This window comes from Ambystoma mexicanum, chromosome 1q (assembly GCF_040938575.1).
Source record: "Ambystoma mexicanum isolate Mex_15411 chromosome 1q, UKY_AmexF1_1, whole genome shotgun sequence".
NCBI lineage: Eukaryota > Metazoa > Chordata > Amphibia > Caudata > Ambystomatidae > Ambystoma > Ambystoma mexicanum.
Window position 1 is genome coordinate 425779276 of NC_090922.1, and position 27699 is coordinate 425806974.

The 27699-nt window shown below is 46.2% G+C and overlaps 1 protein-coding gene across 2 annotated transcripts in view; it reads left to right on the forward strand.

Annotated features, from left to right (window-relative positions):
• DUS2 (dihydrouridine synthase 2) overlaps positions 1–27699 on the forward strand; it is a 1290787-nt gene that overhangs the window by 1075519 nt on the left and 187569 nt on the right. For both annotated transcript variants that reach the window (XM_069639713.1, XM_069639706.1), the window contains one exon: positions 25638–25781. In XM_069639713.1, the coding sequence (XP_069495814.1) occupies positions 25638–25781 (144 nt within the window). The remainder of the gene's footprint in view (positions 1–25637; positions 25782–27699) is intronic.

The following is a 27699-nucleotide window of genomic DNA, read 5'->3' on the forward strand; positions in this document are numbered from 1 at the left end:
TATAAAGACTGTAAAGCAGCAAACCTATGGAGTCGCAGCAGGCCTGGTTTGCCGCAGGGGGGCTTGCACCAGTGAAGTAACTTGGTCGCTGCTCGCCCCCACACATCTACGCGCCCCTGCCATGAGGAGCAGGACGGAGAATCCACGTTTTACAATATTAAGGTGAGGAGAGGGCCCAAGGGGGAGGAAGAAGTTGAGGCCAAGGGAGGTGGGAAAACACAAAGACAATCCTGGTATTGAATCCAGCTCTCCTATATTGCAGACCCATCTTTAACCAGAGGCCTTACCAAGGGACCGCGAGAGGGTTCGAGAGTGCAAATCATCCAACCAGGGCTGGGTGGCGTCCCAGTGGATACCAGGCAAGCGTAACAGAACGCAAAGCCTCAATAATATTTTCCACCTAGGCGTCATGGAGACTTCAGAGACTGACCAGTTAGTTCAGTTTTTGGGACCATTACGCGCTGAAGTACATTCAGCCAGGCAAGAAACCAATGCTCTTAGGAGGGATTTGATTGTTACTAAGGATCGTACCGACGAAATAAGTAGACAATTGCTCCAATCACAGGCAGGACAGACCCCATTGCCTGGTAACATTCCGCCAGCACCAGTACGAACTTCTTCCACCAATCCAGTACACATAACCCTTCCTGGGGCAGTTCCTTTAGCTCCACCTGAACGATTTACAGGGGACCCCAAGAAGTATGCAACGTTCATGAACCAGTGTCGTCTTCATTTCCTTTGCAGACCTGGGGCTTTTCCGAACGACCAAGCGCGGGTTGCTTTTGTCTTGTCATATCTGAGTGGCAGTGCTGCGGATTGGTCGGTACCATTGGTAAGTCAGGATAACCCGTTGTTACAGGACTTTGGGGGTTTCCAGATGGAAATGGAAAAACTCTTTGCTCGTCATACCCAAGGCCAAGCATTAGACAACAAACTTTTGTCACTCCGTCAAGGAAGTCAAGACTTGCTTACATATATAGCAACATTTAACAGACTAGTTGTTGAAGCTGCGTGGCCTGAGGAAAAAAGGACCACACTATTTCATCAGGGTCTAAGAGGGGGAACTAAAGGATGTCCTTGCTCAAGTGATTAACCCACCTAAAGACTGTGGAGAATTCATCAACCTTGTGGTGCAATTAGATCACAGATTACAAGACCGAAAAGCGGACCAGATAAGGTTAGACACTCGAGCTGTGTATGTCCGGTCAAAGGATAATGTTCCACGTACATTGGAAAACACAGTAGAACCCATGCAAATCAGAGGTGTACGGCCCCCTTAAACTAAAACTGACGAGAAGGCAACAGCAATTATGCTTATATTGCGGAAAATCAGGCCACTTCCACAAAGAATGTCCAGTGAAACCACCAAGGAGAACTGTTGGAGCCACAGAGAAGGAAAATAGTAACAAGGAGTCGGAAACCTACCAAGCCCGGCAAGCGTAGAGGTCTGCTTGTCGAGCGAGAAGGATGAGCCACAAACCTCACCCTTTGCATTACCAGTAATTTTGATCAATCACCAACAACCGTCTCGGTTGCATGCTGTCGAAGCGTACAATGGACACAGTAGCAGTGGGTAATTATGTAAACCAAGATCTGGCAGCAGAGATGGGGCTTCCCTTTAGCTCTAAGTTGACTAATAATGGCTCTGCAAACTTAGGGCGATTTTTAGTTATGAGAAACTCTCAGCAATAGCAAACGATTCCATGACTGATTTTGTCCAAGAATGGACAGCAGTGCTGTTGCATGATGACTGTATTACTATGCGTCTGTAGATGTTTAGGCTAATGTTTGCAATACATGGGCCCCCGTACTTCTCAGAGATCGGGGCTAGCCCTGACTTAACCCCACCATGGCCTTACCCCGCTGTCTTAAGGATTATTGTTCTTTGACGAGTTCTATGCAAGTGTTCTCCACTAGGCTTATCGTAGAAGCATCTTCTCTAAACATGGCGTGTTAATTGTTTGGGGGGTGGGAACGGGAGGGGGTAATATGGGCTGGGAGTTAACCAAAAAATGATCCAGACAATGTGATTTTCTTTTGCATTTATTGTTGGGGGGGATAGGCCAGTTGGCCCACCCAGTCATGTACGTTGTCAATAAAAAACAAATTTAAAAAAGAAAAAGTTGCTACTGTTGATGGGACAGAAATAGCTTCCGGACCAGTAACCCAATGCACACCAGCACTAACTCTACGGTGCCAGGGTGGACACCGAGAATCTATCACATTCGATCTCATCAAAGCTCCTCAGTTTCAACTAATCTTAGGATGCCGTGGTTGGTAGCTCACAACCCTCTAATAGATTGGCGTGCCAAGAAGTTGGCCTTTTCCGATGATTGTGCTCGCACCTGTTATTACCAAGAAAAGAGGAAAACAGACTTATGTAAATCTGCTACTCCCAGTACGGTGGTGAATGTACTAGGTGTAACTACTACTTTACCAAATGAATACCAAGATTTTCAAGACTTGTTCCAGAATGAACAAGCCAATACTCTACCACCGCACAGGCCCTACGATTGTCAGATCGATCTCATACCTGGTGCGCAAATTCCTTGTGGTCGAATCTATGCACTTACTGAACCAGAAAACCTCCATTTGAAATCTTATCTTTATCAGTACCTGGCAAATGGATTTATCCGCCCATCTAAATCACCGGCAGCCAGTCCCTTATTCTTCGTACCAAAGAAGGAAGGATATTTGAGGACTTGCATCGACTATCACGCATTAAACCAGATCACAGTAAAATATCGTTATCCACTGCCCCTTATTCCTGAATTATTGGATCAAGTCAAAGACGCTCAAATCTATACCAAACTGGACCTTAGGGGGTCGTACCATCTTGTTCGAGTGAAGAAAGGAGACGAATGGAAAACCGCCTTTCGTACCAAATACGGCTTTTATGAATACCAGGTAATGCCTTTTGGACTTTGCAACGCTCCTGCTGCATTCCAGTACTTTATGAAGGATGTTTTGCTGGAGTTAATCAACGTTTGCGCCCTGGTTTACATTGATGACATCTTAGTGTATTCTGCTACAAAAGAAGACCATGTCAGGCATGTCCGCTCCGTCCTTACTAAACTCCGCCAACATAAACTGTATGCAAAACTTGAAAAATGCTCTTTTCATGTCACAGAAGTTGAGTTCCTCGGTTTTATCCTCGCATCAAAATGTATTGGAATGGATAGGCACAAGGTAGATGCCATTCTTAACTGGCCGTCACCAACTTCATTTAAAGGAATCCAGAGTATGTTGGGCTTTGCAAACTTTTACCGCTGATTCATCCCAGGTTTTTCCCAAATAGTGCATCCAATTACATCACTATTGAGAAAAAACAATAAAAAGTTCCATTGGACTGAAGAAGCAGAGAAGGCCTTTCAAGAACTTAAGAAAAAATTCACTTCTGCTCCAGTTCTACGGCATCCTCGCCCAGACTTCCCTTATATAGTTGAAATAGATGCCTCTAGCATGGCTATGGGAGCTGTTCTCTCACAAAGGGACCCAGGAACTGGCCAGGTACACCCTGTGGCCTTCTGGTCACGAAAATTCTCACCTCCAGAACTCAACTATGCTATCACAGACAAAGAACCCTTGGCTATAAAATCAGCTTTCAAGGCATGGCGGCACCATCTCCTTGGTGCTAGACACACTGTCACAGTCATAACTGATCATCGAAACCTGCAATACCTAAAAACAGCAAAGTCTCAATCATCCCGTCAACTGCGGTGGGCTCTTTTCTTCGCTGAATATGACTGTGATATCACCTACCAGGCAGGAGTCCGAAACGGAAAGGCCCACGCCTTGTCCCTCATGGGTGTTGATGAAAAGGTATACATAACTCCAGATCCACTAGCCATCATTCCAGAAGACAAACTCCTGGGTTTTACGAAAACATTGACACAGGGCGAACTCCAAAACAGGATCCAACTCTTAAGGGATCCCACTTTCTCACAAGAGTTGTGTACTCAAGGAGAACATTACACCATTAAAGACCAGTTACCATATTTTAGGAACCGTCTATACTTGCCAAGTAAAGATTTACAAGAGCAGGTTATTTCGGGTTATCACGACTCCCTGATTGAAGGTCAACCTGGAATTGCCAAAACTCTAGCTAAAGTAAAACAAAACTATTGGTGGGCCACATGGCGTAAAGACATACACGTACTTCAGAATTGGATCTCCCAACCCCTTTGGAAATGCCAGCGGTTAAAACCCTACATAAGACTATTTCCCAGGCCTTCAAAGAAACAGCAGAACATTTACTCCAAGCAAAGAACAGACAAAAGAAATTTGGACTGCTCTGGGGAATTCCTCTGTAACTGTGACTGCTCGATCCAACGAGTTATATATTGGTTACGGCCATCACGGCTTGGACTTGACACCAGCGTAATACTTATAACGCGCTGCTTCTTGTGGGATTTCCCACTTATTGATTTCTTCGATATACTCTGTGTTCTTGTGCCTTGAAAACGACCTGCGTGTCGAAACACGTGTCGGCTGTTTCTACAACAATTAAAGCATCAATTTTATAATTAGTGCTCCTTATTCATATGGTGTTCAGCGCATCTCCACCTCAACTCCCCTCTTGTACATATTTTCTGGTACCAGCCAGGGTGGACTGGCTGGCGTAGGTGGTAGTGCAGCTCACACTTCAATTTCTCCAGTATCAACACCAACAGTGAATACTAGCGCACAGACCTCGAATGCGATAATCCACATCTACTTTGTTTTAAAAGAAATTTGCTGACCACCATCGTAGTAAAGCCCCCGACTATCAAATGGAGACAAGGTCTGGTTTGCATCAAAATAGGTGCCCATAAAAGGGACTCAGACTTTTCGTCCCCGATATCTGGGACCTTATTCAATTGAATCCATAATAAATCCAGTGGCAGTTAAATTAGCCCTACCACCCGCTATGCAGATTCATCCTGTGTTTCACGTATCACGCCTGAAACCTGTACAACCCGTTACTCGGGTTACAATACCACCAAAACCAGTATTAGTTGACGGAGAACCACAGTTTGAAGTAAAGGATATCCTAGACTCAAAATACACCAGATCCAAACTATACTACTTAATTGATTGGAAGGGATACGGCCCTCAAGACAGATCATGGGAACCTAGTGAATACATCCATGCACCTCGCTTAATTAAAACGTTCCATCAGAATTACCCAGCCAAACCAAGACCAGGCAGAAGTGCCACCGTGAGTGGGGCCTTGGGGGGAGAGGGGTGCTGTCATGACCCTTGCCCTCATTGGCAAGTCAGCCTTCCAGTTAGGGCCAGGTCAAAGGCCTTAAAACCTCATCCAAGACTCTCTTGGAGTCAGTCCTGGTGCCTTTGGCGCCAGGCTCATAACCATCATGAAGACCAACATTAGAATGGGACTATTTACTTGGGATTATTTAACTTTTGGGGTGGGGGGAGAGATTCAGCCAACATGGAGGCACACACATAGCTCAGTTACAAGGAACTGAGCTATGCAGTCTAGTCTTTTGGGTGTGGCAGGCCTGGGACTACTTTACCTGGACTACTTTACCTGAGACTATTTAAACTGCACCCAAACAGCAGAACATGCTTTGCGTTATTCTGCTGTGGGCAGCGTAACGCTCACCGTGTCCAGTTCTTTGATGCCAGCTTACCTGAAACCAAGGACCTGCAGAGAGAGAAAGAACACTACGAAACTTACCTGGAACAGTATCCTGTCTTCAATCTATCGCTGACTTCAGTTCCACTCACCTGAAAGTACGAACTCCATCATCCGGCACCGCATGCATCCTGGAATACCATAACCTGGAAAGAGGAGAAAGAGAGACAGCATTAGTAAGCGTTTACTCACGTCTCCTCCCGAATGAAGAAAGCCACACAATTCTTACCTTGTTAGTCATCTCCTTGTCAGTATCATTGCTAGAACATTACGGCGCTCGGCGAGGAACATCGCAACCTGCAAGGAGAGAAAAGACAGAGGTTAGCAATATAAAAGGCTAAACAGTGCCGCGCATCGCACATTACTCACCGGACAGCATTGCGCACGCCGCGCATTCGCCTACCGGCCCATGCTTATCTTCAAACTGCATGACAACACTAAAATACCTTTCCATACCTAAAAGGAAAGAAGCAAGACATTATTATTCGAACTAAGAGGAACATAAGAACTGCATATAAAGACTGTAAAGTAGCAAACCTACGGTGTCGCAGCAGGCCTGGATTCCCACAGGGGGGCTTCCACCAGTGAAGTAACTTGGTCGCTGCTCGCCCCCCCTCCCACATCTACGCACCCTGCCACAAGGAGCAGGACGGAGAATTCACCTTTTACAATATTAAGGTGAGGCGACGGCCCAAGGGGAAGGAAGGAGTTGAGGCCAAGAGAGGTGGGAAAACATAAAGACAATCTGGTATTGAATCCAGCTCTCCTATATTGCAGACCAATCTTTAACCAGAGGCCTTACCAAGGAACCGGGAGAGGGTTTGAGAGTGCAAATCATCCAACCAGGGCTGGGTGGCGTCTCCGTGGATACCAGGTGAGCATAACAATTTTAGGATGTATATGGGGTTTACAGACCACCATCTCCCACCCCTGATTTCAATGAAAATTTCTCTCACCTCCTAAATCTCCTGAAAGGACCCAACTGCACCACATTAGCAGTCGGAGAAATTTTAATAGATGGTACGGCAATCAGGCAGACAAAGACGCCATCAACTTAGAAAGCTCACTACAAAACATAGATTTCAACATCACTAACAGAAAACCGACAATGAAAAATGGACATCAACCGGATTGGATAATTACCAACAACCTTGAGACATACGACTACCAAACCGAACCCTGTATGTGGTCAGACCATTACAGTGTCACTTTTCAGGTCTCTCTCCCCTCGCCTAAGGAGAAAAACCCCAACCCTTCTATAAAAATCACACAAAGGAACTTCAAAAACATTAAGAAAGAACAACTTGAATTCTGTATAAAAGACTTTACCACCAGTATTGAAGAAGAGGACTCTTGTGACACCATGATGAGTACCCTCCTTGACCATCTAAAAAAGCTACTAGATCAAAATGCTCCCTTACAGACCAAAACCTTTAGAACCAAAAGCAAATTGCAAGAATGGTTCTCTAAAGAACTATCCCAGTTAAAAAGAGCTAAAAGAAAACTGGAAAACGCATGGAAAAAAATCCCACAGCAGAAAATGGGGAAAAATGGAAAACCACAGAAACTTGCTACAAGAAAGAAATAATAGAGGCCAAAAAGCAGTACTTCAATAAACAAATCTTGGGAGCAATGTGGCAAGTAAACTATTCAACATGTTGAAGTCCTTAAACAAACCCCTTGCCATCTCGCCACCTTTCTCACCCTCGCAACAGGAATGCGATAACACCCAAAAAGCATTTTTTGAGAAACTAGAAAAGGCTAGAGACAAAATCACAAAAGCTCAACTAATCAAACCTAAAAGCTTAAAAATGCTGGCAGAAAAGCCTCTTGAAAACATACAAACTTTCACCTTCTTGTATATCACCGCAGAAGAGATAAAAAAAACACTTGCCTCTATGAAACCATCATCCTGCTCGGAAAACATCTTACCAGCCAAAATAATTCTTGAACACCCAAATATTTTCGCCCCTACACTGGCTAAAATTGTTAATACTTCTTTCAGGGACCATTTAGTCCCTCAGTGCATAAAAAAGGTAACTGTAACCCCCTTGATAAAAAAAGCAGGCATGGATCCGAGAGATCCAGGCAACCTAAAACCAATCGCGAATTGTAATTTCTTGCTCAAAATCATGGACAAGGTAACTACCGCCCAATTACAGGCACACACTGAGGCCTCATACTCACTTCACCCACAACAATCAGGGTTTAGACCAGCACACAGTACAGAATAAGTTATGCTGGACTTACAGACAAAGATGCTCAGCATCATGGACAGGGGAAAAACGGGACTTCGTATCCTGTTGGATCTCAGCAACGCCTTCGACCTACTAGACCACAATCTGCTTGAAGTAGCACTAGGTAAAACGGCAAATTGCTCACCGTCGGCAAAGACCTGGATAATGTCTTTCCTAAAGAACAGGACCTCTCGAGTCCATTGGTGAGATAAATTCTCCATGGAAAGGGAGAGTCTCTGCGCGGTCCCACAGGGAGCCAGCATATCGCCACTACTTTTCAACCTCTAGATCAGATTTCTATGCTATGTAATAGATCATGCAGATGTGTTTTTTACCAACTATGCGGATGATACGAAGCTGGTGTTGGAACTTAGTGGGGAGTATAAAACTGACAACGATAATCTTCTCAGAATATACAACATCATCGAGCAATGGATGGACTCCAATTGGATGTGCCTGAACGGCAACAAAACCGAGCTGATGGTCTTTGGATCCACCCAAGCTAGAAACTCCCTAACCCCAGACTATGCAAACTTTAAGATTGAAGACACAAACATCAAAGTACTTGAGAAGGTGAAAACCCTAGGTATGGCGATGGAAGCATCTCTAGGAGCTGAAGCTCAGACTCAGTACATAAAAAACACATGCAATTACTATCTGCGACTCCTTAAAGCCATTAGACCCTATCTTTCAGAGAACAACTGTGCCACATTGGCCAGAGCAACCATCCTATCCCGATTAGACTACGGGAACGCATTAATGGTAGGAGCCAACAAAAAAAGCCTACAGGCGTACCAGATCATCCAAAACAATGTGGTTAAGATAATCAAAGGCAAATCAAAATCTGACCTCATCAGCAACTCTAGGAAGGAGCTACGCTGGCTTAAAGTGGAAAGCAGAACCCACTTCAAGGCTCTTACAATAGCTCATAGATGCATCCATAGGAAAGCCCCTGGCTACCTGAAATCCAAAATACAGTCTTATGCTCCAAGCCGCACCCTAAGATCTATGGATCAAAATAGGATCACAGTAGTGCCACACAAACACAAGCTGGGCCTGGGTAAATCCTTTCCTGTTATCACAGCAGCTATCTGGAATAATATGCCAGTCAACATAAGGAAAGAACCCAACTACTTGCGCTTTCGTAAGCTAGTGAAAACCTACCTCTTTGATAACGCCACCTATGACTCATTGATCTTGAGATATCTCTAGTTGAATTGTCCCGTCACATATACGTTCTATCTTTTGTGTCCTTGTTTCTGTGCCCCGATACTCGCGAGTTACCGGCGCATTACAAATAAATAAAAATTTCCCTTTCCTTACACCGTTTTCGCCCAGCCATAGTTTGTAGTTATGGACAAGACCCCATTTAAATTTTGCCCAAGTGCAATCGAAAATTTCAGATGGCCGATAAGCAGTTAGTCTGTAGCTTGTGTCTCCCAAGAGACCACGTCGAGGGGTCTTGTCGAGCTTGTAGGCTCTTCAAGCCCAAGACTTTAAAGGACCGATCGACAAAACGCTGGGCACACTACACCAGGCAGCTCAAGGCCATGGAGGTGGAAGGCCCTTTCAGCGATGGCTGTAACGCCGCCGTTTCAGACGGCGAGGGCGACGGGGTAGCTTCGGCTACCCAAACGCAGCCCCCCGACCCCTTAAGACAGGCCGGCGGCCCTGTTGTGGGGACTACACCCAGCGACAAAAGCGCAACAATTCCACCCACCGCTAAACAAACAACTCCATGTTGACTCGACACGTGTCGAGCGGTCGGCAACGTGCACCCAAGGAAAGGTCAGCTGAGGACCTGTCCTCTGGGCACTCTCGCTCGAGATCGCCACACGACAGGGCCCAACCATCGAAAGACGGCGCGGGTGTCGCGCGTAAAACTCCATCCGAAGGCTGATCATCCGCTGACGAGGCCTTGGCCCTTCCCACAACGGAAAGTCAAGGCTCTGCGTCGGATCAGGTAGCAGGACCCAAACAGTCGGATAAACATGGCTCTGGGCACCAGTGGGGGGGATAAAGAACACAGAAAGAAGTCCTTAAAGACCCCTCATAAGGAAAAACCTCAAGAATCTAGGCCCACCTCTCATAAGGATAAACCTCTAGAGGCTAGGCCTAAAAAATCTAGGCTCATTCCTCCCACAGATGAAGACTTAGGACTTCCTTCCCAACCTTTAGTCTAACCAAGTTCAGCACAATGGTCATCACAAGACATAGACAGGGTCCTGAAGAGAATGTCCTTTATAGCCAATTTCTACGAAAAAGACCCTGCCTACTTTGAGAGTTTCCACTCCACTCCCCCCACTACAGCTCCCTCTGGGTCATAAGTCTCTGCTCAACCTTCTCAACCCTCTACTAAGAGGTCTCGTACTGAAACTCCAGTGCGTAGCACAGTCATAGAACTCTATGAACCGGACTCCGAACACAAAGACCTCTGAATTGTAGAGGCAGCTGACCCTCAGTATGATGAGGACGCAGCAGATCCTTATTATGGGGACAGTGGAGACCAAGAAACTGGTCCAGAAGCCAATTTGTATCCCATCGATTCACCTATTGATCAAGACCCCCCTATCACTGACTCTCCTATTGACAACCAGCCACTGCTTAATGAGGTGTTAGCCAGGGCGGCAGAGCACTTTCAAATTGAGACACTGGAGGTACAGCAGGATAAGGATTTCGTAGCACAAATCCTTGGGGACTAGAAAACTGTTGCGCAGTTTATTCCTCTACTCAAGTCAGTACAGCGGAAAATACTACCGTCATTGGAGACCCCTAACCTCACACAGGCTGTAAACCCCTGTATAGAAAATCTATTTAAACCCACACCTTCAGACCCACTGTATATTAGAGGGCAGCTGAAACCCTACTCGTTAGTCATAACTACAACTAGGAAAACAGCGGGCAGCCCCTTGCTTCCTCTAATGCCCCACCCGACAAGGAAAGCAAAAAGCTTTATTTAATGGGAAGAAAGGTCACCTCATCCACGGCTTACCAGACCAGAATCGCAAATAATGCAACCCTTTTGGCCAGTTATAACTGCCACAAATGGGAGGAAGTGTCGGCTTTACTGTCGTCTGCACATGAACCTTAGAAATCTCTGCTAGCAGAGGTGACCGCACAAGGTAGAACTGTGTCCAGCTGTCTACTTAAGACCAACCTTGACGCTGCAGGCAATTCCGGCAAATTATTGCACAGGGTACTGTTATTAAACGTCACGCGTGGCTGAGGCAAACAGGTTTTAGACCAGAAACGCAGGCCACCTTAATTAACATGCCAATAGAACCCAAGGTGCTCTCTGGCAAGGCCGTCGAGGACGCCCTTACGACCGCTAAAGAGGAGTATGACACACTTAAATCTTTGGGTCAGCTCACCAACAAGCCACCCGCCCAGAGGGGGCAATGGTAATTTGCGCCGTTTTCACAGCCAAAATTCACAACGGGGGTCCAATTACAGTCACATCCAAGGAACTCCCTGGGGAAATAATCAAGGTCAGTCCTCCCAAGGTTATCCTAGAGGAGCGGGTAGGGCCAGAGCTCGTGGCAGGGGCAACTCCTCTCGTGGGGGTACTCCTCCACAAAAACAATGACTATCAGATTCAGGTGCCCTCCCATGCCTCTCCAGTAGGAGGGCGCATTTCCAGGTATACCCACGCATGGGAGGGAATCACATCAGACAGATGGGTGCTGTCCACAGTAGCAAGCGGATACTGTATAGAGCTCCTACAGCTGCCCCAAAACCACCCCCCACGACAGAAAGTCCATTCAAAAGAACACCAGCATATCCTCTTCGAGGAAGTCGCCACACATCTGCTAAAGGACGCCATTGAAATCGTCCCGGCCAACCAGGTAAACAAGGGTATTTATTCATCCTACTTCCTTGTGCCAAAGAAAGATATGTCCATGCACCCAGTATTAGATTTGCGCCCTGCAAACAAATAAGTAAAGCCACAAAAGTTCTGCATGACTACGCTACAAGAGATAATCCCTCTATTAAAAAAGGGGGATTACATGGCAACACTGGATATGAAAGACGCCTATTTTCATAGTTCAATGTTCCCAGCGCACAGAAGATTCTTGCATTTCAAGATAGCGAACCAGCACTACCAATTCAAAGTGCTACCCTTCAGAATAGCATCTGCTCCAAGGGTATTCAGGGAGGCACTGGCGGTGGTGGCAGTACACCTGCGCAGGTACGCAATCCTCATGTACCCTTACCTGGCCGACTGGCTCATTACAGGATAGTCCCCCCCTAATTTGCAAACAGAACATTCAAAGGACTATCAACCTTCTCTTTCAATTGGGCTTCTCAATAAACAACAAAAACTCAAGCCTAGTGCCAAGCACAACCAAACAGTTCCTTAGAGCTGTCTAAACACTCAAGAGGGGTTGGTCTTTCCATCAGAGGAAAGAGTTCAAAATATGCCGTTGCAAATACCACTTTATCAGGCCGGCTGCCCGATAAGGGTTTGCAAAGCGATGCGCTTGCTAGGCATGATGACATCTTGAATTTACCTGGTTCCACACGCGCGCCTGCACATGCGACCCATGCAGGAGTAGTTGGCGAAACAATGGTCTCAGGCAAGCGGTCAGTCGGACAATCTAGTGGTCTTTTCACCAACGCTGTTACAAAGTCTTTGCTTGTGGACGAGAGAAAATCTACTGCTGGGGAGGCCTTCTACAATCCAGAGATACAGGCGATTGTCACAACGGACGCCTCGCTTGCTGGGTGGGGGGCCCACTACATTCACCACACAGCTCAGGGTCTGTGGTCTTGCACAACAGCTCAGAACCACATCGGTCTGCTAGAACTTCTGGTAGTATTCAAGGCCCTTCAGGCGTTTGAACCCTACATAGTGAACCAATCCGTTTTACTTAAACAAACAAGGGGCACACATTCTCCAAATCTGTCCAAACTTGCACAACAAATCTGGAAATGGGTACTCAAATGGAAGATATTCCTATCGTCACAGAAGGTTCCAGGGGAACTCAACTCTCTTGCAGACTCATTGAGCAGAGATCCCCTACCACAAGAACACGAGTGGCAACTTCACGCAGAGGTCGTAAAACACCTGTTCTCTATGTGGTTTCCCCACAATAGACTTGTTTGCTACAAGCGAAAACAAGCAATGCCCAGACTTTGCGTCCAGGTTTCCCCAGCCAGGATCCAAGGTGAACGCCCTATGGATGAACTGGTCAGGGAAATGTGCTTACGCTTTTCCCCCCCCCAACACCTCTAATGAGGAAGGTGGTGAACAAGATCCACATGGAACGGATGACGCTCATCCTAGTTGCTCCTATGTGGGCAAGACAACCCTGGTATCCACATCTGCGCAAACTGGCGATGTGCAATCCCATCAAACACTCGTGCCTGTACAACCTGCTCTCCCAGCATGGGGGCCTAACAGTGCACCCTTTACCTCACTCAATGAACTTGGCAGCATGGCTCCTGAAGTCATAGTTTGGTCATCTTAACCTGCCTCAAAGATGTATGGACATCTTGAAGGAATCAAGAAAACCTTACACTAGACACTATTACTTTGACAAGTGGAAAAGATTCGTAATTTGGTGCCAGTCTAAACAAATGTGCCCCATTGAATGTACTCCTTCCCACATTCTGACATATATGCTTCACTTGTTGGATGCAGGGTTATTGTTCAACTCCTTGAAGGTCCACCTGGCGGCCTTGTCAGCTTACACCACTTCCCACAATAAGATCTCATGGTGGAAGGCACCTGTTATCAAAGCATTCATTGAGGGAATACAAAGACTCCACCCTCCAATTTCAAACCCGCCGCCAGGATGAGATCTCAATGTTGTACTCACTAAGTTCATGGGCCCCCCTTTCGAGTCGATGCACAAGTCCAGTCTGAAACACCTGACTTACAAAACTGCCTTCTTAGTTGCTATCACTTCCATAAAATGAGTTTGTGAAATACAAGCATTGTCAGTGCTGCATCCTTTCTTTGTTGTACACAAAGACAAGCTGGTTTTACGTACTCACCCTAGGTTCTCCCCTGAATTCATCTCCAAATTTTATGTATACCAGTCAATCGAGCTACCGGCTTTCTTCCAGGAACCCAACAGCTCAGCTGAGGTAAACCTCCACACACTGGATGTGAGGAGGGCGGTCCTCTACTATGTAGATAAGACCAGACCGCTTAGAAAGACAGATCAACTGTTTGTCTCCATAGCGCCAGGCAGAGAAGGTGACCGCATTTCAAAAAATGCCATTTCTAGGTGGATAGTCAGATGTATCCAACTGTGCTATTCCCTATCAAATAAGACACTGCCTTTTACGCCCAGGGCTCACTCCACAAGAGGCACAGGAGCCACCCTGGCTTTCATTGCAAATGTCCCTTTAGACAGTATTTGCAAAGATGCTACATGGATCTCAATGCATACTTTCACTCAGCACTACTGCATTGACACTCATTTCAAGACAGATACACAAGTGGGACAAGTGATTCGAAGACATATTTGTTCGCTCATGAATCTTCTCACATCCCACCTCTTTCTTCTAACACTGCTCGCTAATCTATGCACAGCGTGTGATCTAAGCAGATCCACAAGCTTCAGAACATTACTCATTGTAATCATATTTCTGATGCTTGTATCTGCTTAGATTCACATGCACCCACCCTTCCTCCCCTCGGAGAGAAGGCGTAGATGCTTATGAGCTTGCCTGCTACGCATCTGCTTGGATACCACTGTACTACACCTTATGCTACCTCATGTCAGAAAAATAACAATCTGAGGAACCGCGACGCGTGAGGGATCATGGGTACAGTGGACGTCACACTAGGGATAGTATTACTGGCACGCCCTGTTGGCGTCCCTTTTCGGGTTTCGAAAACAACAACTGTAATACTCTGCAGCTTCCACTAGATGTCGGCCATGTGAATCTAAGCAGATACAAGCATCAGAAATACGATTACGGTGAGTGATGTATCCCATAGGTATATATCTCGATGTTAGCGATATTGGCTCCTCCTATATCTATTTTGAAAATATTTCGATATATCTCCAAAACTTGATATATCGCCCAGCCCTGTCTCAGGGTTTTGAATTTTCAAATATAGGCAGCTCTGCTCCTGACCTTTGCTTGCTGCTATGTCAGTCTGTTGTTTACAATGTTGGGCTGATACACAGGCGTGGGGAGCACTGAGGCACATTAAGCCAATTGGTTACAAAAGGAAGGTATTCCTTAAGAACAAGGGATTATGACAAATCACAGGAATTTGTCCCTTCTCCCCAAGTGGGAGCTCCCCCACCCCCCTATGAGGTTAGGCAGGTGAGCCTACTACACAACACCCTCCCTAGGGGTCGAGGCAAGTGGGACCACATCAGGAGAGACTTCCACCTTTGGGGACAAAGACTCACGTTCCTTTGAGGAACTTCCAAAAGAGTATTCCAACACTGCCTCTTCAAAAACAACTAAAATTATATGAGGAAAGTACCAAGATATGTTATTGTCAGCAGGAAGCTCTGAATCTTTCTTTAACTCAAGACTCGTTCCTTGCTGCGAAAAGGAGGATGACTGGTGGAGGAGAAGAGCAGCCACTGAAGACAGAGAGAGAAAGGATCACGGAACTGTGCCGGGGCAGGCCCACGGCTATGTAATATAGGGGAGAAGACTGGAGATTGAGAGAGGAAGCCTGGGAGTCACAAATCGGATGCTCCATCTTTATTAGACCTCGCATTAGCAGACCTGGCTCGTCCAAGTGACTTTTGGCTTTTATTTCTTGAGCTATGGGAACAGTACCCAAATCTTGGTTGTGCTGTTAGGCAATAGAGCCTTTCATTGCGTAAACTGAGGGTTTCCCTGGCACGCATAAAGGAATAAATGTACAAGAACTGCATAAATGTAGTACGTTTTACTTTCTCGCTGACAATGCAGATGAGAATACTTGGGAAGCCATGTTTTGCTCTAAATCATTTTGCAGTTCAAGGCTAAAATGTCACATAAGGCCCCTGACTCCCGTGAGGAGAACATTGCCTCATTTTCTCCTGTGACGCAGTTCACCTCATGTGTCGACAGAATGGCGGCCCAACCTCCGCGGACCACGGTGGCCATTTTGACTACCTCTCTTATACCAGCGTTCACTACAGCTGGTGCTGGGGGGACTCCTTTTGGGGCAGAGCAGCCTTTTCCACGCTATGTGGATAACAAGAACCCGTTCCGCCCTCCAATGGATTGGCGTTCTCGGGCACTGCTGCCTCATACAGTCTCGCTTCCTCCTGCATCCACACCCCTGATCTATGTGGACCCAATTGGTGGAGGTCCTTCCTGGCAACCATCCTCATTGCGTTCATGGGGGTATGCCCCTTCCGACCAGCCTCTGCCCACTCCAGTACCTAGACCTTCATCCGAGGTTGCATTTTTTGGGAAATTTCAGATGCTGATGCATTCTGATCCATGAAGGCGTACTTTAATGATCTGTTTAAGGAAATGTACCCTAGCCTCCTGTACCGCCTGCTGCTCTGGCAGATCCTACACAGGTACCGGTGGTGCCTCCTCCACCTCCACCTCTGCCTGTCAGACCTCCTCCACCACTTCCTCCTCTGCCTCCACTTTCACCGGTAGAGAAAACACCGGGAGCATGGCCTAACAACACTTTAGGACCTGAGGCAGTAAGTGCAGCAGATCATCCTCTGCTCCTGCTTCACTGGACGACGATCAAGCGGACCAGGACAGCGATGAGTAGCCCCACTCTATTAGAACATTTCATAACCGTGTGCTGGACATGATGGCGCTACTTGACATTCCAGTACCCGAGCCCCCAGCTTCACAAGAGGGGGTGCTTTTGGAGCTTTCACTCTGTCCCCTCAGGAGCGCACCGGCCTGTTCCTCCAGGCTGTGGCCCGTAAGGTCTGGGAAAAATCTCATTCCAGGCAGCATCTCAACGAGAGGATTGACGGTCGATACAAGCTTCATACCTCTGAGGACATATCTTTGTCGGCTTGTCCGCTCCCTTCATCGACGGTGGTGGCAGCAGCCACCCTCCAGTCTAAGCCAGCCTCTACATTCTCCACTGCAGTGGCCCATCTCCTCTCCAAGGAGGACAAGCTTCTTGATGCCATTGGGAAGAAAGTCTTTTCCAATTCGGCTCTCCAGCTTCGGCAGGCTAACACTGAGCTTATCCTGGCGCCAGCCAATGTTAAGCTATGGAGGGAACTAGCCGACTTCCAGGAATGTATTACTGCGGATAGGCTTAAGGACTTCAAAGCCGGTTTGTCGGACGCCAGTGTCCTGGCACAGGATCTACTGGAGGCTCCGGCACACCACGTAGACACTTCCTCTCGAGGCCTCATGGTGTGGGTCGACATCGCCCGCCAAGCGTGACTCCATGCTTACAAAGTTCTCAAAGGAAGTGCAGGACAAGGGGCTTGATCTTCCTTTTGATGGTAAGGAATTGTTCCATTCCTCCACAGATGAGGAACTCACATAAGGCAAACTCAAACAGCAAAGTCTTTATCGGTCCTGGCGAAAACTCCAGCTAAGGCTCCTTATGCACAGAGGTCGAGGTCCCAAACTCGGTCCTTCTCTGTATTCAGGGGTTTTCAGGATTGCTGTGCGCACCGATCTGAGGCTCTGGCGGTTGGGCCCTGCTGTAAGCAACAGCGGCAAGGTGGCCGTTTTTTCTCTCGTCCATCAGCCTCCTATACTGGGACAGGTACTCTGCCTGCTGACAAATCCTCAAAATTATATTTTTTGTCCGTCGCATGAGACTCTGGTGGGAGGATGAATTTCGTCTCATCTGGAGGCGTGGCAGATCATCACCGAAGACCGATGGGTTTTGTCAATCTCTCGAGCGGGCTTTCGCTTGCCACTCCCCCTGCCCCCTGATCAACCCTCCCTTCCAGCAGACTGGATTGTCCTCCCTTAGAACCGAGGTACAGAAACTTCTAGGCCTCAGAGCAGTGGAGCCTGTTCCCCTCGGGGAGCAAGGGGAGGGCTCCCGTATATTCACAGTTCCCAAACAAAACCAGGCTGGCCTGCTCACTATCCTCGATCTTTCCAAGTTCAATCTTTCTCTTCCCCAAGAGAAATTCAAGATGATTACGCCCTGCCAGATAAAGTCCTCTCTCCGGAAGGGCGACTTGCTCAGCGTGGTGGACCTTCAGGATGCTTACATGCACATTCTGATTTGGAGCCTGCATCGAAAATATCTGCAGTTCTCCGTGGGAGCAGAACACTTCCAGTTTTGTGTACTCCCTTTTGGTCTCAGCTCGGCACTGCTTGTCTTTACGAAGATGATGTTGGTCATTGCAACATTCCTCAGACTGCAGGGGATTCATGTATACCCATACTTAGACAATTGGCTCCTGCGCAGTCCTTGAGGGCCTTGATCAATCTTTAGTCACTCCTTCAGCTCCTGTTCCATCTTGGGCTGTCAGTGAATTGGCAGAAATCATCCATGACGGTCGCTCAAGACCTGATCTTTCTGGGTTTCTGTTGGAATACGGTCAGTACCAAGGTGTTCCTAACAGACAGGATTGCAGACCTGTCGACCACATGTCAGCTCTTCCTCCATTCCTCGCACATGACGGCCTGGTGGTTCCAAACACTTCTGGGTCACCTGGCCTCTTGCGTGCTCGCTCTACCTCTTGCACGTCTGAAGATGAGGTGCACTCAGCTAGATCTCTGGAGCTGCTGTTCTCACGCTTCGGATCCGGATTTCAAGATGATTCCAGTTGCATCCTGCATGATGGAACTACAATGGCGGTTCTCGGCCAACAACCTTTCAGCGGGTGCCTCCTTCCTGGAGCCCTGCCCACAAGTAACGGTTACTAAAGACTCCTCCCTTCTGTGGTGGGGAGCGATGCTGCGTCACCTCGAAGTAGTCGACTTGTGGACACCTCAGGACAGGCAGTTTCATATCAATTACCTGGAACTCCTGGCTGTGTTCCTGGTGCTCAAAGCTTTTCAACCGACTATCACCAACAGGGTAGTCCATATTCGCACTGACAATTCTGTGGCAATGTTTTACCTCAACAAGCAGGGCGGCACCAAGTCACCTTGTGGATCTTGCCATACAAATTTGAGACTGGGCCACAATGTCTGGCTCCAGGCTGTATACATCCCGGGTCACATCAATGTGACTGCAGATCCACTCGGTCGGCAGCTAGTTACGAGTGGGAAATGAACAGCAATGTACTCACCAACATCATCCATCAATGGGGCACTCCAGAGGGGGACCTCTTTGCAACTTTTACAAACAGGAAACTTCCTCTTTATGCGTCCAGGGACAGGCTAAGAGCGTCCTCCCTGGGGGACGCTCTCGAGATTCCGTGGGACAATATGAAGGCTTACGCCGTCCCTCCATTGCCACTGATTCATCGGTCACTCTGCAAGCTCAGAACTGCATCGGCCTGCACTCTCCTGTTCATAGCTCCTTGGTGGCCAGCCAGATTCTGGTTTTTCGGAACTAGAGCATCTGTTGATTCTTCCCCCGTTCAGATTGCCGCTGATACCCGACCTCCTTCCGAAAACAATGTACGCATTATCCAAGCGGCCAGGTAACCTTCTACGATGGCCCGGTATAGGAGCAAAGGGCTCAGTTTTTGCCACTGGTGCTTAGCTAAACAGCTAAACAGCTTGATCACAGGCATGCTTCGGTCGACACCGTTCTATCTTTGTGTCTCACCTGGCAGCTTCTGGCATTCATGTTCTGTCATGCAGGACTTATTTATCCGCCATTGCAGCCTATCTGTCCACGGACAGCTGTTCCTTTTCATTGATTAATCCAGTCATCAAAAGGCCTTTTGCTGGATTTCTTCATCTCTTCCCCCCGGTGCGGCCTGCTCATCCCAAATGGGATTTAAATGTGGTCCTCACCGCTTTATGCCATAAGCCGTTTGAACCCATGACCACTACTGATTTTAAGTAGCTTTTGTGAAAAGTTGCTTTTCTGATTGCAATAAACATCCGCAAGGCGAGTATGCGAGCTCCAAGCGCTTTCAGTGGAACATCCGTTCCTCACTTTCCACAAGGATAAGGTTGTGCTTCGCACTCATCCTGCCTTCCTTCCTAAAGTGGTTACTGATTTTCATTTGAACCAGTCTATCTCTTTACCAGACTTTTTCCTGAATCCGGCATCTGATGCCGAGAGAGTTATACACAACCTGGACGTCAGGCGAGCCCTCAAGTTTGATCTCGATAGAACGAGTGAACTCAGAAGCTCCTCACAACTCTTTGTTACATTCAGGGACCCAAAAGGGAAACCAGCTTCCAAAGCATCCATCTCCCGGTGGATAGCATCATGTATTGCTGAGGCCTATAAGACTCGAGGCCTTCAACCACCAAAAGGCATCCATGCACATCTAGTCCGGGGAAAAGCGGCTGCTGTTGCCTTCCAAAAGTATGTCCCTTGGGAGTCCATCACCAGGGCGCCTACGTGGGCCTCCCCATCAGCTTTCTGCAAGCATTACTGCTTAGATCTGAGCTCCAGGGCTAATGCGCAATTTGTCCAGGCTGTGTTGAAAAACGTATTCCAGTAAAGGGATTTTCCATCCACCCGTACCACCTATGGTTGCTGCTTGGGAATCTCCCACAAGTATGGAGGAAAGGGGACGGGACATAGGAGTATAATAAACTTACTCACTGTAGTGATTACCTTACTCGTAGTCTATAGTCCCCTTTCCTCCATACGCCCGCACGCCACCCTCTCTAAAAAGTATTCTCTATTGTTTAAAAGGTCTCAGACCAGGCGATAGAAAAGGACTGAAGGGCGATGCGTGGGGCGGAGCTCAGGAGGCAGGGTTACGGCCATGTGCGTTGGCCCCGCGTACAAATAAAAGGACAAACATTACATTTTTGATGCTTTTTAACAAAAGTGCTCCGGTCCCGTCCCATAGGACTAAATGTTCCACAAGTATGGAGGAAAGGGGACTATGGACTAGGAGTAAGGTAGTCACTACAGTGAGTAACTTGGTTAAAATCTGCTCCCTTTTAAGCCCTTTCCACATAAAGTCTTAGCCATAAATGCTTTTATCCCGTCTCTGCTTGACTATCACAACAGTAATTATTAGTGTCTTTCTGAAATACAAAACAATGAGCTTGTCTTCAAGGGGTACAGAACTCACAGCAAGACTCATGCGACTGTCTCCAACCTGTGCAAGCATAGCTTGCCAGTCAAAGAACATGTTGTTTAAGGCCATGTGCTTGGTACATATAAGCATCTATGGATTCAGGAAGGTGGAGTTTCCATCATAATTACATTTGGGATGCAACCTTCTCATGTTTTGAAGAAAATATAAGACTTGGGTATTCCAGTACTGATAATCGGTTCCACCACTAATGCCTGGCTTGACGTACCTTCCTATAGCGCAAGGATGATCCCTGGCTGATACATGTGCTTTACACAACTCACTACATAACAAAGTTAAAAGAAAAACATCAGAGGTTGCCTTTCCTATGACAAGCTGATATGATATGTAAGCCTGAGAAACAGAAAATAAAGCTGTATTCCACAAACATCAATCAGGGCATGTTTCTTGAAGGCTCCTTTTATCAGCATCACTGTTTAAGGCTTTTCCCAGTGAACATCGCAGTAAATGCAAAGCACACAAATCACAGCCAGAAGGCAAGAAAATGTGTGTTTCCAGTTCCCAATGAAAAAGCAAACATTTGATCTCAATTGGTTTTTACTGGGTTTTTCATGTTAAACCTAAATTTGGAAGGCCAAATTATTTGTTTAGGCCCAGATGATAATTACACCTTTTTTGTGGGTAAGGATGGTGTAGGCATATATGAATCCCAGGTTAGAGTAGGTTGTGTTTGTGACGGTGGAAGAAAACCAAACACATTAATACTGCTGTTTGTGGGCTGAACTAGGGGCTATCGGATATACAGAAGAAAATTATGTTCAGGGATGTTAGTTCATGCAGATGATTAGAGAGGGGGTCTAGTGTCTAAATTGTTGGCTGTGAAACTAGAATCCCATTATTCTAATAATCACTTCACAAATGTGATCCTAGTCAAGACCTGTGCTTTGCAAAATAGGCAAGCCAGCTCAGCAAGTTAAGTGCTCCCCAGAAATATTTGTTAAACCTGCAGGACATACGTTTAAATCCTAGCAAGGGCAGATCAGCTCATTTTTCCAAAGTCAAGACATTGATTACTAATACATTGGGTATCAATGGCACTTAATATTACAGTGTTTATAAGCTGAAGGAATCTGCCCTAAAGAGGGATAAGGAGATGAGGATATCCAGGGTCCGGTCATTAACTTTGAAATAATGTAAATTACTTTATTGCATGCTGATGGCACACGAAAGTCAAGCGCATCTGGGTGTGTCCGAGCATCGGATGGGCTCTGAGCTCTGACACAATGCCAGAATTATGAGGATCCCTGAAAGGAAATTAACATAGGTATTACTCTTAGGTATTCACAAAATGAGCTAGTAGAACTGGCACCAGAGGGGACACTGATTTATGATGGTGCTTAGTATTTCAGCCCAAGAAGGGAGCGCATCTGGGTTTTGTACCCTTAGAGGAGAGATGTGGAGGGGAGGGAAGTCTTGCGACTCCCATGACAATCTTAAGTGCCTGCTGATTAATGCAAGATCAGTGGATGCTCACCGATATAATTTGCATACAACGCTGATAGACACAGCCCCTGATTTTATGTGCATCAAAGAGACTTGGTTCGCTGCTAATTCGACCCTGGTTTATGTCAGTTGCTGCCAGCATCCTATGTGGTACTGTGCCTTAACAGGACCCCACCGAGTAGAGGTGGTGTCCTGGCAATAATTTATAGCGCGTCATATCAATGTCAACACATTCCAGTGGAACACTCATTGCTCTGTGAAATGTTCTTAGTTAGAGTACAGGTCAATGTTAACATGACTGTCCACTTCTTATTGGTATACAGACCTCCATCATCTGGCCAAACTGACTTTGGTATTAAATTCACACATTTGGTTGCCAATCTAGGCCTGGCACACCCCAACCTAGTTGTGCTAGGAGATTTTAACCTCCACTCAAATTATTTGTCTGATCGTTGTGCCAGTAACCTGGTGACCAGCATACTGGACCTTTCTTTAGGTCTTTGTAATCATCTTCCCACCCATAAAAGTGGTAATCTGCTGGACCTGTTTGATCCGGCTTCGATGAAGCAGGATTAGTTACAAGTTTCACCCCTGTTCCGGTTATCTGGTCCATTCCCCTTATGGTACCTTTTATGATAAAGATATCTTTCTGCCTTCCAAAGGTTTCTCATGGTGTGCAAACCTGTAGATTATGGCATAAAGTGGACATGTCTGAGATGACCGACTCACTACTTGAGGCCAACAATAGATTTAGGGAGGAGGGCGATCACCCCTGCTCCTCTCTCCTCAGATCTTTGGAGAAAGTGGCTGACATGCTGGCCCCTACTAAACCTCATTTTGGGAGAACAAAACCTACCAAGGCCTGGTTTTCTCCAGATCTTAGATCTCAAAAGCAGATATGTCGCTGTCTCGAAAGGAAATGGTGGCTGCAATATGATGTGGCAACACGGAACGTTTGCAGACGAGCAGTGCTCTGTTACCATAAGATGATTCGGGCTGAGAAATCAAAATATTGTGCAAACTGGATAACAAAAGCAAACTGTTTTTAGTAGCAAAAGAACTATCAGTTTGCCATTGGGAAGTCAAGTTAAAAGAATAGATGCACAATTGCGATGTAATACAATGAGTGCTTTTTTTTGCGATAAAATTCAAGATATTCGTAAAGATATTAGAGGCAGCCAAATGGTAGAGGAGGTTGAACAGCCCCAGGAGCTGCTCAATGGGGACCCCCTTCTCCTTTTCTGGTAAGAACTTTCAATCTTGAGCCTTTAAATTATGAGGCTACTTCGAAGGCTCTTCTGGGCCTGAAATCCAATCAGCCTCACTCCTGGATGCAGTTCCCCTCCTTATCTTGAAAGCTCTCCTGCAGAGCGTCATTGGTATGTTCACAGATACTTTACAGCACTCGTTTACTTTGGGTAAAGTCCTTGCTGCTCTGAAACACGCAGTGGTCACACCTCTCCTGAAAAAAATCAAACTTGTATTCACAGGTTGCCAGCTAACTATAGACCCATCTCTCTTCTCCCAGATTGGATGAAGCTGATGGAAGCTGTGATCACTCTACAGTTTTCAAAATTTCTGGAAGGTAATCATAGGGCCTCATTACAAGTCCAGCAGTAACCCTGCTGGTGCTACCAGCGGGTGTTCGCTGGACTCGTAAGATTTACCTGGCACCAGCAAATTGTAATTCGCCGACTCAATGGGAATGGGGAACACAGAAGCAGGGCACTGTTAATAAAGGTGCCAGTTCTTCCGTTACGGCTTGCTTACCGTGGCTGCTGTGTCCGGCAGGGTCTGCCCTGTCGGGCACAGCGGCTCCGGCAGCCAAACCCATACTGTGCCTGTCTGGAAGAAACAGTGCTGATAGGCTTACCGGCACTATTGTTTCTGGACTGGCACAGTTGTAATCAGGCCTATTGTCTGCACCCTTCCCAATCTGGTTTTCAAACCACAATGGGTACAGCGTCAGGTATGATCCCACTGCTAGATGACCTAGCCTTGCTTCAGGACCATGGAGAGGCCGGGGCACTTATCCCCCTGGACCTCTCCCCGGCTTTTGACACAGTGGATCATGATATTTTATTAACCCAGCTCGAGCAAGCAAGGGCCATTGGACCTCTTTTGGCATGGTTCAAGTCCTTTCTTGAAGGGCGCTCTCAAACTGTCTCCTTTCAACCTTGTCTTTCATCTCCTTTAGAATTGACTTGTGGAGTTCCTCAGGGTCAGCTCTGTCCTCCCTTCTTTTTAAGCTGTATATGTCTCTTCTGGCTGACCTTATTGCTGAATCTGGAGTCCTCTTTTACACTTATGCCGATGACACTCAGCTGGTGTTTCAGCTGGACTCCCCCAAACGGATCCCCCTGAAAAACCTGGGGACTGCATGAAGAAAATAGGCAGCTGTATGTCAGCAAACTGGCTGAAACTAAATGGAAGCAAAACTGAGGTCCTGATGTTCGGGTCTCAAAAGGCGGATCACCCCTGGAACTCGCAGTAATGGCCAGACTCGCTGGGTGCCCTGCACTTCAGTAAAAAGCCTTAGGGTTAAACTCCTACCCACTGGCTTGCGTGAGGCACAGATTTCTGCCATATGCAGTGCCGGTTTTGGAAAACTTATGGCCTTGAGGAAGACAACTACGCTCTGCGTCACGCTTACTTCTCAAGATCCCTAAATATTAGCGGAAGCGAATGGGTGGCTGTGCCTTCTCAGTTTTGGCCCCAAGTTTACGGAATGCACTCCCGCTATCTTTTAGAACCATGGACGAGTATCTCCCTTTTAGGAGAGTTTTAAAAAACTACTTGTTCTAACTCAGCTCTCTGCATGTTAGGAGTATGAAGTATTTTGCTCCGTAGCTGCCGACATTTAGTGCCTAAATGCTTTTGGGCCTTATTTCTGCGCTTTATAAATTTTCAAATAATAATAATATAAAACCTGATATTATCCATGATCCCAGATCTGTCAACGTAACAGCCTTTAGAAACTCCCACTATTAACTTTCCCATCTGCACATATATTCTGCTTACAGCATGTAAAGTGAATGGTTGTTCAAGGCAAAAGTTAGGTAAAATCTCCTTCCCAAGGTGTATTTTACAGTAGGTCAAGCATCTCTGGTGTGTATCAATGAGATTGGAAGTGTGTAATGTGTTTACTGTGTACCATACAGTGAGTTACATTTAGTTTCTGTTACCATGTCTTTGTTTCTTGGACAGCGAAGCGTTTGAGTTGGGCAGTTACTATGAAGAGATGACATCGACTTTAGCGTCCCGGAAGGAATCGTTAGCAAGCCAGCAGCAGGAAGATGAAAATCAGGCAGTGGATGAAGGTATCATACAAATGGCTATTAAATTTGACAGGTACGTTTAGATGTTTTATTATTTCTTTTTGTTTGCGGTGTGTGTGGAGCGGGTAACTAACAATGATGGCAAAGCATACCCTATATCGATTAGCAGGGAAGTATGCTTTTCATTGACCAAGTTTACGTGAGTCAATGGTTTACAATAAAGTACGCAGCTGGAGAATCGCTAATTTTTAGATTTGCATTACAAGTGGGCAATATTGGACTCAAAGCATTCCATGCATACATAAAAGGGCTACTGTTGGCAGAATTTATGGAATTTCCCTGAGTAACACTATACAAAGGTCAGTAGCCTTGTAACTGTAACGTTCATTCCCCAAACTGGTCGAAAGCACATCTCTCCCGAACAGAGAAATGAATTGCGTCCCTCAATTCTAGCCCGCAAAAAGGATTTGTTTTACTATGAGCGGTTTATGGATTCACTCCAAAGATTATGGGGAGGGGCAGAAATGTGCTATAGTAATACCTGTATGTGCAACTGTAATGACATGTGAGAAAGTCATGTTTACGTTCAAAGGCTTACAACTGCATTTCTGTTTGAGGGATTTTGGTTCTCAGCATGAAATAACATTTGTGATCTTGCAGTCCAACGGTTACCCTATATGTCCGTTCCCACCAGTAGGGGAATGTTTTAAGATCCTGTCGATATTTGTGTAGAACAGTGGCTCAACAAATTATTAAGGGCAACAAATAATTGTGTGCAGCAGCAGCAACATAACCCTTTGATTGACAAAGTAAATGGATTAACTCAGAGTTTAGGGAGCCTGATGATGAAAGTTCATCATGAAATTATGAGATATTTTTAATGGGCATTTTTTATATTGCCCAGGTGGATAGTTCACAAGTTAATCTCTGATCTCTGACATGAAACCAGGCTGCATGTCGCATGTGCATAACCAAGCAGGGTGACTCAGCCCCTCATCCTTCCGAAGTTGATAAATTGAGTACCAATAAACTGGTTAATGCGTATAGAAGCAAGCGTAATCCAGCATAAAGGGCTATGCATAAAAATCTGATATATAAAATGCACCTGATTTTTAACAAGATGCCATCTTACAGGGAGAGCCGATGTAAGCTGATTATGTTTCGGGTGATGTAGTCATACCTACTCTCTTTTTTTAGAGATGTGCTACAGCATTGGGCACTGCCTTTAGGGGGCATAGGAAGAGCCAAACAGAACTGTTGTGAAGGGCGATTAAGTAATTCTATTTTTTTAAACCACTTTATTACACTTCTAGTAGGGAGCAGACAGGGATTGTATTGTGGCTTGGAGGTTGGACTCTGGTAAGTAGGTTTCGATGCTACTCAGTAGCTGGGTTGGAGCATTACTGTTTGAGCTTTCTTAGCTACTTGTGTTTTTAGGGTAAGTTACCATACAGCGAATAAGCAATTTGTCACAAAGAGCGGTAACCGAGAGGTCAACTTATTTTATGGAAGAGAGCCAGCTTTGAATTTGGGATCTGACTTACCTTTGGGATGTATTATGTTGGTACAACATCCTGCGGGACGACTACAATACATGAAGTAGACATGGCAAAGAAGAGAGGACTGGTGGGTTAACGAGACAACAGTGATTGATATAAAACAGCAGCCAATGAGAAAACAAGGGACTAGAGAAGGGATATGGCTTGTCTCAATACATGTAACTATATGTGAGATCTTTTAGTTGTTTATTCTGATCAAAGAATGCTCTTGATGAAAAGCAGAAGGAGGTACCATTAATTATTGACAAATGAACATCTGATGGACCGAATATATGCTCAGGTGTCCCTATTAGTGTGGTGGCCATAGATGCTTCTATAGGTGTTTTCCCCATGTTTTCCGGGATAAATGATCTGTGGTGTGCCACGCCAAATTATCAGAGGTGATAAAGCCTAGAATTGTATGTGAGAATGGTGAATGGTAGGTATTGTGAT